The following is an 18,274-nucleotide window of genomic DNA, read 5'->3' as shown; positions in this document are numbered from 1 at the left end:
ACTCTGGGGCCCTCAGAGGTTGATCAAGCCTCTCGTCCCCCTGCTCAGGCCTCCATGGGGAAGTCAGGTGGGCTACCACTAATGGACCCGGGTCCTACCTGTTCAGTTGGGCGGGACTCCCAGTTCCCTCGTGGGTTCTGCTGTGCTTCGGGGAGGCTGCTCCAGGGGCCGGCTGAATCGCCTTGCCTACAGGCAAAGAGTTGGTGCTGCTCACCAGGGGAATGTTGACCTCCACTGTCCCAGGGAAGCCAGACCCAGAGACAAGAGAGGCGCAAAAGCCCTCTTCACCTCTACTGTCCCATCTGGGTCATCAAATGATGTGGGACAGATGAGACTGGACACCCAAGGAGTCTTCCAGGACACAGGTTTATTTAAGCTGCAGCAGTCCAGAGAGGCTAATAACTAAAATATCTCTGGACCTGGATCTGGAAATTCTTTTAGACTGACACTCAGTGGGTGGGGAGGATTTAACTAACACTGGGTGGATTCACAAAAGGTGCTTTTTGTCCCATATTCTTAGGCTGGACAGAGGTTTCACAAGTTTTTACCACAACAACAGGAATAGTAATTTTGGAACAACAAGCTTGCTGGCAGAACTAGCTTTTACATTAAATAGAAACCTGTCCTTTACAAGACAGAAGAAAGCTCAAACCCCACTGAGCTCTCAGCAGATGCCTGTGAAATCCTGTTGGCACCCTTTGCAAGTCTAGATGACAAGAAGCCTAATTATGGGGAGGGTTTTTGGAGAAGTTTAATTATGATGGATCTTTTTGGTGGGGGTACCTGGTTGCTGCTTCACTCTGCATACACTTTGTCTAATTCTGCTGGAATTCAAAATATGGTAAACTAATGGCAGTTATGGACAGTGGAATGCTAAGAAAAACATTTTGCTGAAACGTGGAAAATTAAATAACTAGCCATCCAAGATGACATTTTCTGTCACTTGACCAAGTCATTTTAAGGAAATTCCGAATCGTTATTTTTAATCAGGTCCAATGCCTCAACCGTTCTCATCTTTCCAGGTTTGACATCAGCCATGCAGAACTCCAGTGACTCCTCAGGGATGGGCTTCATTCTCCTGGGACTCTTTGACCACACACTGACCCATCAAGTCCTGTTTTCTCTGGTGTTCATGACCTTCATCGCCTCCCTAGTGGGCAATGCCCTGATGATCCTTCTCATCCACACTGACCCCAGACTCTGCACCCCTATGTACTTCCTGCTCAGCCAGCTCTCCCTCATGGACTTGATGCTGGTCTCTACCATCATTCCCAAAATGGCAGCCAACTACCTGATGAACTCCACGTCCATCTCTCCTGCTGGCTGTGGTTCTCAGATCTTCCTGTTCCTCACTCTGGGAGGAGGAGAGTGCTTCCTCCTGGCGGCCATGGCCTATGACCGCTATGTGGCCATATGCCACCCACTGCACTACCATGTTCTCATGAGCCAGAAGCTGTGTTCCCACCTGGCAGCAGGCTCCTGGCTTATGGGAGGGGTTGACGGGCTGATGCAAGCCAGTGCCACTCTGAGCTTCCCCTACTGCCACTCAAGGGAGATTGACCACTTCTTTTGCGAGGCACCTTCATTGGTGCGCCTTGCCTGTGCGGATACCACTGTTTTTGAGTTTTTCATGTATGTCTGCTGCACCCTGATGCTCTTGATCCCTCTGTCCCTCATCGTGGTCTCATACAGTCTCATCCTGGCTGCCGTGCTGCGAATGCACTCGGCCACAGCCCGGAAGAAAGCCTTTGCCACCTGCTCCTCCCACCTGGCTGTGGTGGGGCTGTTCTATGGTGCCCTCATGGTCATCTACATGAGGCCCAAGTCCTACCACTCAGTGGGCCACGGCAAAGTAGTCTCTGCATTTTACACCATCTTCACACCTGTGCTGAACCCCCTCATCTACAGTGTGAGGAACAAAGAAGTCAAGGGGGCCTTCAGAAATTGGCTGAGCAAGAAACATGCTATGTGAGGCCAACACTGAGCACTTACCAAAATCGTACCCCCCAGTGGATTCATGCTACATTTACCAATCGCTAGTTTTGTTTGCTTTTTGCTCCATTGAACTTGTGCTTTTGTGTACTATCAACTGATTTTGCTTTCACTTTGCCATTTTACTTTTTAAAGAATTTTTTTTTGTGTATGTTTGGTGAATCAATTAAAAATTCCATTGTCTAAAGGCACCAAAAACATACATTGGAGAAAAGATAACCTCTTCAGCAAGTGGTGCTGGGAAAACTGGAAATCCATATGTAAAAGGAGAAATTAAACCCCTATCTCTCACACTGCATGAAACAACTCAAAGTGGATCAAAGACTTAGACACTAGAACAGAGACCTACACCTAATAGAAGAAAAAGTAGACCCAAATCTTCACCATGTCAGCTTAGGACCTGACTTCCTTAACAAGACTCCTAGATATCAAGAAGTAAAGTTAAGAATCAATGGTAAAGGGACAGAGCTGGAGAATATCATGCTAAGCAAAATAAGCCAATCCCATAAAACTAAAGGCCAAATGTTTTCTCTTACATGTAGATGCTAATTCATAATGGGGGGTGGCTAGGGAAGAACAGAGTTACTTCAGATTAGGTAGAGGGGATTGAAGGGAGGGAGTGGGTATGGGAGTAGAAAGGAGAGTGGAATGAATCAGACATTATCACCCTGTGTACATATGTAACTCTACGACGAGTGGGATTCTACCTCATGTATAACCAAAAGAATGAGAAATTATACTCCATAATATATGATGTATCAAAGTGCATTCTACTGTCACATATAATTAGAACAAATAAAAATTAAAATTAAAAATTAAAAAAAAGAATCAATGGGATGGATTTGAACTAAGAAACTTCTTCTCAGCAAAGGGAACAATCAACACTGTGAAGAGAGAGCCTACAGAGTGGGAGAAATCTTTATCACATGCACTTCAGATAGAGTGTTAATATGCAGGTTATAAAAAGAACTCAAAAACTTAACGCCAAAGAACCAAATAATCCAACCAATAAAAGGGGTAAGGAAGTGAACAGACACTTCACAGAAGAAGAAATACAATCTACCAACAAATATATGAAAAAATATTCAACATCTCTAGTAATTAAAGAAATGCAAATCAAAACTGCACTGAGTTTTTAGAGGGAATGCTTTCAGTTTTTCACCATTTAGAATAATATTAGCCATGGGTTTAGTGTAGTTGGCCTTTACAATGTTAAGGAATGTTCCCACTATCCCTATTTTTTCTAGTGTTTTGAGCATGAAGGGGTGCTGTATTTTATCAAATGCTTTTTCTGCATCTATCGAAATAATCATGTGATTCTTGACTTTAAGTCTATTGATATGGTGAATTACATTTATTGATTTCCTGATGTTGAACCAACCTTGCATCCCTGGGATGAAACCCACTTGATCATGGTGCACTATCTTTTTAATATGTTTTTGTATGCGATTTGCTAAAATTTTGTTGAGAATTTTTGCGTCCATGTTCATTAAGGATATTGGTCTGAAATTTTCTTTCCTTGATGTGTCTCTGTCTGTTTTAGGAATCAGGGTAATATTGGCTTCATAGAATGAGTTTGGGAGAGTTCCCTCCTCTTCTATTTTCTGGAATACTTTGAGAAGTATTGGAATGAGCTCTTCTTTAAAAGTTTTGTAGAACTCGGCTGAGAACCCATCTGGTCCTGAACTTTTCTTTGTTGGAAGGCTTTTGATGACTTCTTCTATTTCATTACTTGAAATTGGTCTATTTAAATTGTGTATGTCCTCCTCGTTCAGTTTAGGCAGTTCATATATCTCTAGAAACCTGTTGATGTCTTCGAAATTTTCTATTTTGTTGGAGTATAGATTTTCAAAGTAGCTTCTAATTATGTTTTGTATTTCAGTCGTGTCTGTTGTGATATTTCCTTGTTCATTCCGAATTTTAGTGATTTGGGTTTTCTCTCGTCTTCTCTTTGTTAGTGTGGCTAAAGGTTTATCAATTTTGTTTATTTTTTCGAAGAACCAACTATTTATTTTGTCAATTTTTTGTATTGTTTCTTTCGTTTCAATTTTGTTGATTTCAGCTCTGAGTTTAACTATTTCCTGTCTTCTTCTACTTTTGGTGTTGGTCTGTTCTTCTTTTTCTAGGGCTTTGAGCTGTAGTGTTAGGTCATTTATTTTTTGAGTTTTACTTCTTTTATTAAATGCGCTCCATGAAATAAATCTTCCTCTAAGTACTGCTTTCATAGTGTCCCAGAGATTTTGATATGATGTTTCTTTGTTCTCATTTACCTCTAAGAATTTTTAAATTTCCTTCCTAATATCTTCTGTTATCCATTCATCATCTAGTAGCATATTGTTTAATCTCCAGGTGTTGGAGTAGTTTCTGTTTTTTACTCTTTCATTAATTTGTAACTTCAATCCATTATGATCTGATAGAATACAAGGTAGTGTCTCTATCTTCTTGTATTTGCTGACATTAGCTTTGTGGCATAATATATGGTCTATTTTAGAGAAGGATCCATGTGCTGCTGAGAAGAAAGTGTATTCGCTCTTGGTTGGATGGTATATTCTATAAATGTCTGTTAAGTCTAAATTATTGATTGTGTTATTGAGATCTATGGTTTCTTTGTTCAATTTTTGTTTGGAAGGTCTGTCCAGTGGTGAAAGAGGCATGTTAAAATCACCTAGTATTATTGTGTTATGGTCTATTTGGTTTCTAAAATTGAGAAGGATTTGTTTAACATACATGGATGAGCCACTGTTTGGAAAGCATTCCCTCTAAAAACTGGAACAAGGCAGGGATGCCCTCTTTCACCACTTCTATTCAATATTGTCCTTGAAACTCTAGCCAGAGCAATTAGACAGACCAAAGAAATTAAAGGGATATGAATAGGAAAAGAAGAACTCAAACTATCCCTATTTGCTCATGATATGATGGTATACTTAGAGGAACCAGGAAATTCCACCAGAAAACTTTTAGATCTCATAAGTGAATTCAGTAAAGTAGCGGGATATAAGATCAATGCACATAAATCTAAGGCATTTTTATACATAAGCGATGAATCTTCAGAAAGAGAAATTAGGAAAACTACACCATTCACAATAGCTTCGAAAAAAATAAAGTATTTGGGAATCAATCTCACAAAAGAGGTGAAAGACCTCTACAATGAGAACTACAGAACACTAAAGAAAGAAATTCAAGAAAACCTTAGAAGATGGAAAGATCTCCCATGTTCTTGGATAGGAAGAATTAATATTGTCAAAATGGCCATACTACCAAAAGTGCTATACAGATTCAATGCAATTCCAATGAAAATCCCAATGATGTACCTTACAGAAATAGAGCAAGCAATTATGAAATTCATCTGGAAGAATAAAAAACCCAGAATAGCTAAAGCAATCCTTGACAGAAAGAGTGAAGCAGGGGGTATCACAATACCAGATCTTCAACTCTACTACAAAGCAATAGTAACAAAAACGGCATGGTATTGGTACCAAAATAGAAAGGTGGATCAATGGTACAGAATAGAGGACACGGACACAAACCCAAATAAATATAATTTTCTCATACTAGACAAAGGGGCCAAAAATATGCAATGGAGAAAAGATAGCCTCTTCAACAAATGGTGCTGGGAGAATTGGAAATCCATATGCAACAGAATGAAACTAAACCCATATCTCTCACCATGCACGAAACTAAACTCAAAATGGATCAAGGACCTCGGAATCAGACCAGAGACCTTGCATCTTATAGAAGAAAAAGTAGGTCCAGAGCTTCAACATGTCAGCTTAGGACCAGACTTCCTCAACAGGACTCCCATAGCACAAGAAATAAAAGCAAGAATCAATAACTGGGATAGATTCAAACTAAAAAGCTTTCTCTCAGCAAAGGAAACTATCAGCAATGCGAAGAATGAGCCTACAGAGTGGGAGAAAATCTTTGCCAATCATACTTCAGATAGAGCACTAATCTCCAGAATCTATAAAGAACTCAAAAAACTCTACACCAAGAATGTAAATAATCCAATTGACAAATGGGCTAAAGAAATGAATAGACAGTTCACAGAAGAAGATATACAAGCAATCAACAAACATATGGAAAAATGTTCAACATCTCTAGTAATAAGAGAAATGCAAATCAAAACCACCCTAAGATTCCATCTCACCCCAATTAGAATGGTGATTATCAAGAATACAAGCAACAACAGGTGTTGGCGAGGATGTGGGGAGAAAGGTACACTCTTACATTGCTGGTGGGGCTGCAAATTAGTGCAGCCACTCTGGAAAGCAGTGTGGAGATTCCTTGGAAAACTTGGAATGGAACCACCATTTGACCCAGCTATCCCACTCCTTGGCCTATACCCAAAGGACTTAAAATCAGCATATTACAGAGATACAGCCACATCAATGTTCATAGCTGCTCATTTCACAATAGCCAGATTGTGGAACCAACCTAGCTGTCCTTCAATTGATGAATGGATAAAGAAAATGTGGTATATATATACAATGGAATATTACTCAGCCATAAAGAACGATAAAATTATGGCATTTGCAGGCAAATGGATGAAACTGGAGAATATCATGCTAAGTGAGATAAGCCAATCTCAAAAAACCAAAGGAAGAATGATATCGCTAATAAGTGGATGATGACACATAATGGGGGGTGGGAAGGGTTAGTGTTGGGGTTGGAGTTGGGTTTAGGCAGGGGGGCAGGAATGGAGGAAGGAAGGACTGTATAGATGGAGGGGAGGGGTGGGAGGGGTGGGAGGGGAGGGGGGAAGGGAAAAAAATGGCAGAATGAATCAAACAACATTACCCTATGTAAATTTATGATTACACAAATGGTATGCCTTTATGCCATGTACAAATAGAGAAACAACATGTATCCCATTTGTTTACAATAAAAAAAAAAAAAAAACTGCACTGAGATTCTCTCCTACTCGTCAGAATGGCAAAGATCAAGAATACAAGCAACAACAAATGTTTGTGAGGATGTGGGGAAAAAGGCACACTCATACATTGCTGGTAAGACTACATATTGGTACAACACTGTGGAAAGTAGTATGGAGATTCCTCCAAAAACTTGGAATGCAACCATCATTTGACCCAGCTATCCCACTCCTTGGTTTATATCCAAAGGACTTAAAATCAGCATACTACAGAGATACAGCCACATCAATGTTTATAGCAGCTCAATTCACAATAATTAGATTGTGTAACAAACCTATGTGCCCTTCAACAGGTGAATGGATAACAAAAATGTAGTATATATACACAATGGAATATTATTCAACCTTAAAGAAGAATGAAATTATGGCATTTGCAGGTAAATGGATGGAGAGGGAGAATATCATGCTAAGAGAAATAAGCCAAGCCCCAAAAATCAAAGGCCGAATGTTTTCTCTGATGTGTGTAGGCTACCTCACAATTAGTGAGTGGGGCTAGGGAAGAACAGAGTTACTTTGGACTGGGCCCAGGGGAGTGTCGGAAGTGGATGGGGGGATGGGGCAGGAGCAATAACAGAAAGAACCAGACATTATGACCCACTGTATACAGGACTACACCCCCATGTGATTCTGTATCACTTACAACCGGAAGAACAGAAGTTGCGGTTCATTTACACACGACTTATCAGAATAATTGCCACTGTCACCAATAACTACTGAGAACAAATGAAAAATCTTCCCATTGTCTTGCTGTTGTTCCTTGTGGTAGGGCAGAGGTTTCTTTTGTTTCCTAGTATGGACTCTACCCTGGCGTGTGTCCCAGAGCCATTGAAGAAGGTATTGGATGAAGTGTTCCCCATGCGCACTCCCGTCACTGGGGTCCAGTGAAGGGTTCCCCACGTGCACCCCCGTCACCAGGGTCCTGTGAAGCGTTCCCCACGCGTGCCCCCGTCACCGGGGTCCTGTGAAGCGTTCCCCACGCGTGCCCCCGTCACCGGGGTCCTGTGAAGCGTTCCCCACTGCACCCCCGTCACCGGGGTCCTGTGAAGGGTTCCCCACTGCACCCCCGTCACCGGGGTCCTGTGAAGCGTTCCCCACGCGCACCCCGTCACCCAATGTCCTTCGAGGTGTTCCCCACGCGCATCTCCGTCACCCAATGTCCTGTGAGGCGTTCCCCACGCGCACCCCCATCACCAGGGTCCTGTGAAGCATTCCCTACGAGCATGCCCATCACCCAATGTCCTGTGAAGTGTTCCTCACCTGCACCCCCGTCACCGGGGTCCTGTGCAGTGTTCCCCACCCGCACGCCCCTCACCCGGGGTCCTGTGCAGTGTTCCCCACGCGCACCTGGTGTCCCTGAGGCTGGGCACGGCACCTGTGTTGACTGGTGTGTGCAACGTGGGTGAGCTGGGAGCGCTGCGGTCCCAGCTGACCTGCAAGCAGCCTTCTGCGTGAAGGCGGCTCCTCCACCAGGACAGCACACGCTCCCAGCAGCCACTGCTCCTTCACCAGACAAGGGGATTTGCACCTCAGGGAATGGGCCTGAGCGTGGGACCAGATGACGGTGCAGCTGTAGGAGAGAAGTGCATCGTGGAATCCGCCAGTGAGCTGCCCTTTGTCTTTGCACACTGGGATGAGAGTGGGCAAGTATCCACTGGTACTGAAAACGAAAGAGGAAAAACACGGGTTTAACCACACGTGGTGTCTTCTTATGTGACTGAGGAGGTGGGATCACTATCTCGGGAAGACTCCCCTCAATGGGCCACGAGCGGCCAACCCTTTTCTTCCTCTTTGAGGTCCTGGGTCACTTCAGGACTTGTGGTGGCAAATGAAAAGTGAGTGACGGAAGGGAGGGTTTTCATGGAAACAGAAGTTTGGGGAGCCTTCATCTTGCTCCTCGTTGGCCTTACACCCCTGCTATGGTTGGGACACGGCCTTCCTGGGGGCCAGTGAGACGCATCAGGAAAAGCAGAAGGACAGTCCATGCAGCAGAGGTGAGATGGAAGCACACACAGCAGACGTGGGCAGGGAGTGCCATGCACTGGCACCCTCAAGGTCTAGGGGGCACACCAGCCGCCCAGCTGAGGCCCACTGTGGGTGGATGTCTGGCACTAGCAGTCACCCGCTCATCCTGATGTTTACAGATAAGCGTCAGCAGGCGCTGGAGTTCTGCAGAAGTTCATTCATGAAAACAGTTTTCAATATTATTTTCAGAGTTTCTTGAGCAGAATCTCGTAAACACTGTGAGTTGTAGATATGGAATTGGGAATGTGGCTTTCATTTTTTAGCAGCAAAAGACCATATTTAGAAGGAAGTTGCAACTCTATGTTGATTTTTTATCAATCCACTAGAATAAATGTCCCTCACAGTGAGCAGAAAACATTCATCTGAAATCATTAGATATTTGAATTAAGTTTCCAGGTTTTTTTCCAATGGGGAAATACTTTTCTGCAGATTCAGCCTCATTGAATCAAGGAAGTGCCGCTCCTCCTGACACTGCTGAGGATGAGGACAGAGCCCGTCCCGCCCGCTTCTGTTCAGCGTAAGCGACGTGACAGTGACGGCTCAGAGTGTGAATTTGCTCCTGAGGGCATGGCCCTGAGGCAGAGTTGAGAGATGATGTGCAGGAACACTGGGCACATGGATGGGCCCGTCACAGCTTATTGGCGCTTCAAAGTCATCCGCGTTCAAAGTAACGCTGTGATCATCTCTATCAGAGATTTACTTCCTTTAAACGAAGAAACATCCTCAGTACATCTTAGAAATGGATGGTATTGCTGATAATACTAGGAAACACATCACGTGACTTGATTTATTGCTCCAATTTATTTTCATTCTGTTTTATTTTGAGACCCTCTTTTCTTAGGTAAATCATACTTGGCACAATATTTTATTGCCGGAAGTCAACAAATCATGGAGAACCACATTTTCATTCCTAAAAAACAATACATGTGTTTACTTCATAGGTAGATACAAGTATTCACATTCAAATGTCATTAACACACACTCTGGTTTTGGTCCCTATTAATGTAAATTATCAGGAAAAATGAAGTGCATGTTTAATCAACTTTAAAACCTCAAACATCTGTGGGTAAATTATTTTCGCATCTGGAAAGCAATATTTTTTGTTAGTTTTTCTTTTGAGCGTCCACCTGACGACCACAATTCCATCTGACTCATAGAATCAGTGCCGCTCAGAGGGATCAACGCGCTCTGAGATTTTGTCCCAGGAATCCCTCTGCTCTCCTCCAGCTGGCTCCCTCTGCCCAGGCAAGCTCTCCAGCTCATCGTCTAGGGTCTGCTTTGTCCTTGCAGAGAAAACCGGCTCCTCTGAGCACCAAACTGCTTCATGTCCCCACCCCCTCAAATGGCTCACACCTTCCCCTGGAGATCTACTCAGAGGTCAGGTCTTGAACCCGACTCACTCTACCAGCCTGCTCAAGAGGGCACCTCAGGAGTGAGCATCTTTTCTGTTCACTTTACCTATAGTCCATTTTTACTCTGTATTTGTTATTATCACCTCTAATAATTGTCAGCGGTTCTCCAGAAGTTTCTTGTTTTGTAGTCAATCTTGAAATCCTGTGGCGTTGAGACTTCCTGGGACTGTTAATAAATTGGATGTGATCTAAGATGGAGACAGGAAAGCTATGTGTTTTTTATTCCATCTGGAGTTTCCTCGTTGTGGAAAGTCACATACCACATGTGGGCCCGTCTGCCTCAGAGTTCCCCTGGTGGGGTGATGAATGTAGCATTGCTCTCTGTGGGCACTGGCACTGTGTCCCACTGTAGTGTGGTCTCCTGGGCGGCTGGCTTTCCTGGGGATGTCCTTGTTAATCACGCTTACTGTGAAGCCATCTGTAGCCACCACTTCATTGCCATTAGGTGAAAGATCTGCAAGGAAAAGTGGAGGGAAACAACCAGAGAAGACTCTTCACAGGGCCAGCAGCTGCTCAGAGCTGAGAGCTGGCAGCACAGGACACTGCCTCAGGCAGAGGCAGCCCGGCCGGCAGGCGGGTCTTGCTGTCCTCACTGCGGTGCAGGAAGCAGGAGGGTTTCTGGCTCTTCCACAGCATCTCCTCGTGATGCTTGTGCAATGGTGGCACACTTACTTTCCATCCAAAGGCGCTAGAAGGAAAAGCATGCATCCTTTCCTTTTAACCATCCATATCCTGTGAGGAATCACAAAATTTAAGTAAGGCCTTGATTTTTTTCTATCTGCAATTTGATTCCTCTCAGCAAACCTTAACATTTAGGCTGTAAATCTTTTCCCTAATATCCTGAAATTATTAGTCAACCTGTCATATGAAAAGTGCACTAACTGGCAGGGTCCTCCCGTTTGAAATTAAGGCAAGTGGCATCACGACCCGACTTCATCCTCCCAGGACTCTTTGAGCAAGTTCCTGACCCAATTATTAAAATCAGCAATATAGCTGAACCTAAGAACACAAGCACCACACAGCATTTAATTGGTGTTTTGGGGTTTTGGAGAAATCACATTCCATTTCTCCAACTAACATTACAACCAATATATAAGGTTATTAGGAAGGTGTCAGATTTTGAATAGGCCCCCAACAACAAGCAGTGTTCCACACAGTCCTGGAGTACCTTTGCACATATTCTAAATTGTATATACCTGGACATTCTGATACTCTTGTTATTTATCTAATCTTTATAAATGATTATGGTAGTTGAGGCAAATATGCAAAAGCATCAGGGATGTTGTGACCATCTGGCTTCTATTACAAAGGCTTCCCCTACTCATCCAACAGATACTCACTATTCGAGAAATTGACTTGGACGTTATGCAAAGCAATCCACAACCTGAATTTCCTGGTGAGAGACCACTGTCTTATAGTCCTCACTCCGGTTCCGTTGATCAAATGGATTCAAACACCAGGAGAACAATTGCAGGGAGTACTGATGGAACCAGAGGTCTTACAATGGAAGTGGTATTTACAGAATGCCCTAGAGGAAACCCCGATAAACTGTTCATGATCCCCAGGGAGACTCACAGAAGAAATCACAGCCATACCATTAATTCCTGTGCCAGTGCACCCTAAGGACCCACTGCCAAACAGGGAACACACCACAAGGCAAGCAATCCTGGTTCACTGCTGGGTCCTCTGCTACTATCAGTGGGAAGCTGCACTGGAAAGCTGTACCTACAGACCCTCAGACACACATGTCCTCACTAGTCAGGTAGTAGATGCTTCTGCACTGGTAGCAGAATTCATGGTGGTTAAACTAGTAATAGACTATTGTATATCCAAAAATGGAAAGTTCATATAACTATTCTCAGACTCTTGGTGTGTTTGCAATGGTCTAGCTATGTGGTCTGCAAAATGGAACACAATTAATTTCTGTATAATTGGGAAACCTATTTAGGGACAAAAGACATGGTTAGAAATTATGGAAACATCTGTATCAATTTTTGTTTCTCATGTGAATGCCCACACTGGAAAATTAGATGAAATTTCCAGACATAATGATACAATGGATAAAATTTCTAAAATTGCAACTTTAAAATTGGTCAATCCAAACCCTTCGACTGTGTCTTCCTGATCTGATATAAAACTTACACTGTATAGAAAACCTGATAGGAAAATAGTCACTCCAAATACCACCTCTATTCACATAGAGGATCTTAGGAATATACACAAAGCCCTAGGACAAATAGGCACTCATGGGCTATAGAATTGGTGCACAAGATGCAGTCTTCCTGCCTCATGGCAAATGTGTAATCTAATTGTGAAATCTTGTTCCGATTGTCCAAACTTACTCCAACGTTTCCACCATAACCCTCTGTCCCATCTTTCATCACCACGTCACTTTAACTATCACATCTAGATTGCCTTTTTGAACCATTGTCAAACTTTCATAACCAATATGCTTTTACCACGGTCGATGTCCATTCTGGTTTGAGACTAGCTCGCGCAGCCGCCAAACCAAATCAAGTCCCTACGGTCATGACATTATGAAACTGGTGTTCCACATATGGCACACCAGTAATCATTTCATCAGACCAAGGATCACACTTCATGGGATCTTCAGGTAGCCACATCTTTAGATATCCAGTGGGATTTTCTTCTGGCATACAACCCTATAGCAACTAGATGCACTGAGCCTTTCAACAGACTGCTGAAAATCATACTGTCAAATTTGACAGAATTCCCCATCCAAAGGGCATTGAATATAGCTGCTTTTGAAGTAAACTCTCAATATAGGCTTCATAAACCTTCCCCGTTCAGTACTGTGTTCCCACCATCCTTCTTCCTGACACCCAAGTCCCAGGATGAATCCATACCATTATTAACTGACAGATGTATCATACTTTCTAGGAATGACAAATCACTCAGGACAGGCAACATCGTAGGACCAGGACCAGGTGTCTCAGTCTGGTCAACCTCTCAGAAAGGTGACCTCAGCATCACCAAACTGAAGGACCTGAGTCCTCAATGGTAGACCTATCCACACTGAGAGCACTGTTATCTGACATCACACTCGCATACCGGATTTTATTTCTCATTGCAATCAAATAACTTATGTGGACCAGAAAACCAAAACACATTAAGGACATTGAAGCTTAAAGTGATGTGTTGTGTTCGTACTCTTGTTGTTTCCCTGTCTGTTGTCTTTATTGTTTACATCACTGGTAGTCTAATCGGACATTTTGCCTTATGTAACCAACCTGGTACCAACCAGACTGCCGGTTGGGTTGGAGACATTATCACGAATTATACCATCTGTCTGGTGGAAACTCTAACACACAATCACCTTAGGATGGACACCAGAGTCCCAAGACACTTGTGGAGCACATACCTGGATCTCCTAGTGATCTTGGGTCGCTTCCAACTGGAGGACTTAAAATTTCTTCTGCACACAATCCTAAGAATCTACGTGGTCTTTGATAGATTTCCTTTTGCTGCTAACACCTGGAGGTACGTTTAACTTGGTAATATGGGGTATAATATGTTATGGATTCAGATCATTATTGGGCTGGTGGGCCCATGGCTTGTATCCACAAACAAGGGCAGGGGTAAAGCTGAAGCTCCTATCACCACCCTTGGGATCATTACTGGGCTTGTATCCACGGAGGAGGACAATGATAAAGTTGAAGCTCCTGCCACCACTCCTGAATATGGACCTAAAAGAAAAGAGGCCACATTTGAACATGTCAGACATATTAAACTGCCTGTCAGGCATCCACATTATATAAACTTATCCCATGTACCCAAACTCTGGGACCATCTGCCATGGGGACATAACACTTCTATTACCACAAACTTGTTCTGGGCGAAATATGCATTCTGCATGCATGCAGCAGAGACTGTTTATTACTCATATTGTGAGGAGTATTATGAAGAGATGAAATAATTGTCACTGCTTTTCTGTAAGGAAGCCACAGCAGTTAACAGCTCTAGCATTTATGATGAAAACCCTCTTCATTGCTGTTCCACGGAATTCGCTAGACATATAAGAGCTGGGCCCGCCATCCATTCAATATACTTTCAAAAGCTAGCACCAGCTTACCAGGTGGTGGCGATGTCACATCAAAGACCTAATGTCACTATCACATGCATACGGGAACCCAAGCATTGGGCCAGACGTTCACCTGCAGACGTGCAGCTTCCTTTAAGTTCCTGTCAGCATACTTCGGCTGTCCTCATCACAGACGTCAAGACATGACTACGGTGCTGCCAATTACATCTTTTAGGACTGTGGTACCTTTGACCGTCGTATGGAGGAGGAGAACCAGGATAGCCCACAGCTGAGACCATCTCACGGACCTGCCCACGCGTGAGACTGGAGGAAAGACCCGGATGATCAATACCGACTTCTGCGGCACTTCTGCCCATACCTGAATGGTCTCGGGGGGAATGTGAGGACACACACCTTTTTAACCTGTATCCGGAATTAGAAAATGTGAATATATCAGCACTGTGTGTATCTGATTTTCCCAATTTACTGGTTTATGGTAAATTTGAGCTGTACAACACCAATAGATGGGACTACAAGGTTCAGAACATCTTCCTGCCACTGGACATGTGGGCCGGAATTGCAGTTCTGGGAACCCGAGCTGATGGATTCCCTCTCATCTCACAGACCCGGTGCCTCAACCGGTCCCACCCTGCGACACAAACCACAGGAGCCCTTCAGATGCAGCGCTGAGTCCAGACTCCGTCTTCAGACAAGCATCGTGCCTCAGAGACTGATCATCTCTGGCTCAACCATTCGGAAGGAATCCTCCATCCATGCTGCCCACGTTGGCATGGTTTGCTTCGACCTCTGGCCTAAGGCAGTCTTCTCCAAACCTGAACATGGAGTATTGTTCTACAATACACTTGGCAATTCAGGTGCAAAGGACACCCTTTACAAAGCACTTATCACCTGGCAATTTTACCAGAAACAGCACGCTTTATCGCCATCGCCGTGCCTCAGATATAGCCAATCCTTCAGAGTTCAAGTCGAAACTACACGAAACTACAGAGAACTAGATAAAGCAACTGCCAACGGAGGAAGATACGCATTATACAACATGAATACTTCAGAATTACTCCAGAATTATCCTGAAATGCTTCCCACATCTTCGAATGCAATGAAAGTTGTCATGGTACAAGCTGGACTGATTACCCCTTTTATTTTCTCGGATTTAAGGATACAGGAATCAAGATATCTCTTCTTCATCTTCCCAAAGTTAAACAGGGAACTAGATTTCGCTTGATTCATCGAATTTCAACCACTGGATGGCTGTCACAGGCTTAACCGGCAACACACATCTCTTTCCAGGAGGAATCCCGTGGCACCACCTCACGTTCGGAGTTTGCCGTGTGTTGGCCTCGTACACTGGTGCCACGGTACACTATTATTCTATATCCCACGATGTATGTGTGAAGAATGACATCACTCACTGTGAGTTCAGTAAAGGCGACCCTGAAACAAAACTAAACCCAATTGTTCCAACGACAGACTATGCACCACCTACCCTACGTGAGGACAGACAATGCGCAGAGAGGTGTAAGTACACGGAATTTTCCAGAATACAATATGACATCTCAGAAGCTGACAATAGAACTTTAACCTGGTGGCATACCACAGGAATGCAACAAAGCAAATATTTGCCTACTCCGGCTTACCACCATGGACAGCTACCATATTACTTTTACAAGCTTCTAACCCTACTGTGTGTCAAGTCGGGGGAATTGCTGAACTTATTGCATATCCACCAATCTTCAACACCTCTAAATTGGCAGACTCTTTCTATATCTGGAACAAAATATTCCAGATACCATTGACATTTAAAGATTGCTACATCAAGGATAACAGAACCACTCCTTGTGTGATCAACCATGGCGGATATAATAAGACTCACAAATTCTATACTGCACACTTTAAATGTGCTGTATTATTTCTTCTGTCTCATCTACCTGTCACAATGGATGCACCACCATTTGTCCTGCAAACGGGTATGCTAATGAGACTTCTCATCAAACCACACATTCAACCAGTGGAAATTACACTCAATCTTCTTGATGTCTCAGAGAAATTCCAGACTTGCAGCTGGAAGTTCTCCATCATTGACCATTGCTATGACTTACCTCTAAAGGCTGTGGCTATGGTAGAAAACCACTTCAGCTTCCGGCCATCAGTGCACTGATCGCAGGAGCCATGATGGAAGAATTTGTGTACAAATAAATTCAGTGAAAACGATTTCTGAAAAACAAACTGAAGCCATATGTGCAATATCATCCTCTCTTCACACTGCTACAGCCTGGACACACAAGTTACACACAGAGCAACAATTACTACAACAACAACTGAAAGGCACGTATACAGATCAACCACTAATCAGCAATAATATTTCCCGACTTTTATCATCCTTGTGAAAAGATAGCGAATGCTTACACCTTGAAAGATTACTAGACCATGCTACCCAGGATCTACAAACCCTGTTTAAGACTGGACTAGGACATGAAACCGCTGACTGTATTTCCATTCTCAACCCAGCCGAAGACTCATACTGTGACTATGGCAAGTGTGAAATCAACGTCCTCAAAATACCCTTGAGATTAGTGATGATCGTCTGTCATACTCAACCCGTGCCACAACACTTAGGATGAACATGGGTAATGCCACTTAACCAATTCTATTGTGCCAATCAAGGTAAACCTGCCTGGTACATAGACTCACAACAAGTAGATCAGATCAGTCATAATACCTTTATCACAGCTGCAGATCCAGTTATGGACTTACATGCTGCAGACCTAACAGAAATCTTGTTTCCAGACAGACTAGTTAAGCTGGGCAACTATGCATTGCTAACATGCTCCATGGATAACTATACACTTACGAGACATCACAATGTCACTTTAATGACTCCCTCCATCTACCAGCTAGATGCCATCTAACTACCAATGCTGTGCAAGTGGATGTCCACTCCCACTCAAGGTTTTGTCCTGAAATCTCTACCATCTCCTTTCAAGTTAATCACACATCTATCTTTTGAACCACAAGATTTTGCCAAACAACATCTATTGTTTACCACAGGAGCTCGTGTAATGGGGGGTGAAGTGTGTAGTGTCAATAACCATGCAGACACCGGGAGCCAGGTAAGAGCAGGCGAGCTTATAGCTGCTGACTCATTTATTACAGAAGCTTCTTCTTTTATTGAGCACCTATCCAATCAGCGCTTCAATCAGTGCATCACACCACTCAAAACCACCAATCATTTAGTCTCCTAGAACCACCAATCATTTGAGGGTTTTGTATTTTGCACCAATGGGGATATATTACTCCACAAACATCTACTGAACAACAAAGAATGCTCAATACAACACTTAGCCTCTACCTTACAACACAATGAGAAGGCAATTGAAGCAGTTGACCTGGCACATTTTAAACGCACGGACATGTCCAAACATGACCTTGACAAAGTAGTACCTTTAGGGGACAAAGCTGCCTTCGTCATGAAACATAATCTAGCAGAAATGGTCCAAGACTGATCTCTATATAAGAGGGTTTCTAATCTTTTTAAATGTAAGTATCTCTGCCTATGCCGATGGAACCCTTGGCACTGGTTGATGGAACTGTGTAACCTCTTTATTGGCCTAATCCTTATTATTGTTGCCATCTGCATTTTCCTCTGTGTTTGCAGGAGAACAGAATCCAATGCATTTGATGCAGCGGATCAGCGGAGATGCCCGCCGACCCTAGACGCAGACGTCTGAGCTATCATTGGTGTCCTGCTCCCACTAAACTACGTTTTTCCAATATCATTGGAACAGACTCTTTCCACCACGATGGACAATGATCACTTCTAGACAGTTACCCCACTTTAAACCTGAAAAATGCCCATGT

At 43.4% G+C, this 18,274-nt stretch overlaps 1 protein-coding gene across 1 annotated transcript; it reads left to right on the top strand.

The window, feature by feature from the left end:
* The first annotated feature begins 1,036 nt into the window (after window positions 1-1,036).
* On the top strand, window positions 1,037-1,972 carry LOC124973497 (olfactory receptor 2T33-like). The gene has a single exon (XM_047537402.1). It carries the CDS (start codon window positions 1,037-1,039, stop codon window positions 1,970-1,972), a length of 936 nt encoding a protein of 311 aa, XP_047393358.1.
* Window positions 1,973-18,274: the final 16,302 nt, after the last annotated feature.

Source organism: Sciurus carolinensis (genome assembly GCF_902686445.1).
Source record: "Sciurus carolinensis chromosome 19 unlocalized genomic scaffold, mSciCar1.2 SUPER_34, whole genome shotgun sequence".
NCBI classification, from domain to species: domain Eukaryota; kingdom Metazoa; phylum Chordata; class Mammalia; order Rodentia; family Sciuridae; genus Sciurus; species Sciurus carolinensis.
Note: the sequence above shows the minus strand (reverse complement) of the source record. Positions and strands in the feature narration are given on the sequence as shown.

Coding starts and splice junctions, on each gene's coding strand:
- LOC124973497 (XM_047537402.1), top strand. CDS start 1,037: ATGCAGAACTCCAGTGACTCCTCAGGGATGGGCTTCATTCTCCTGGGA.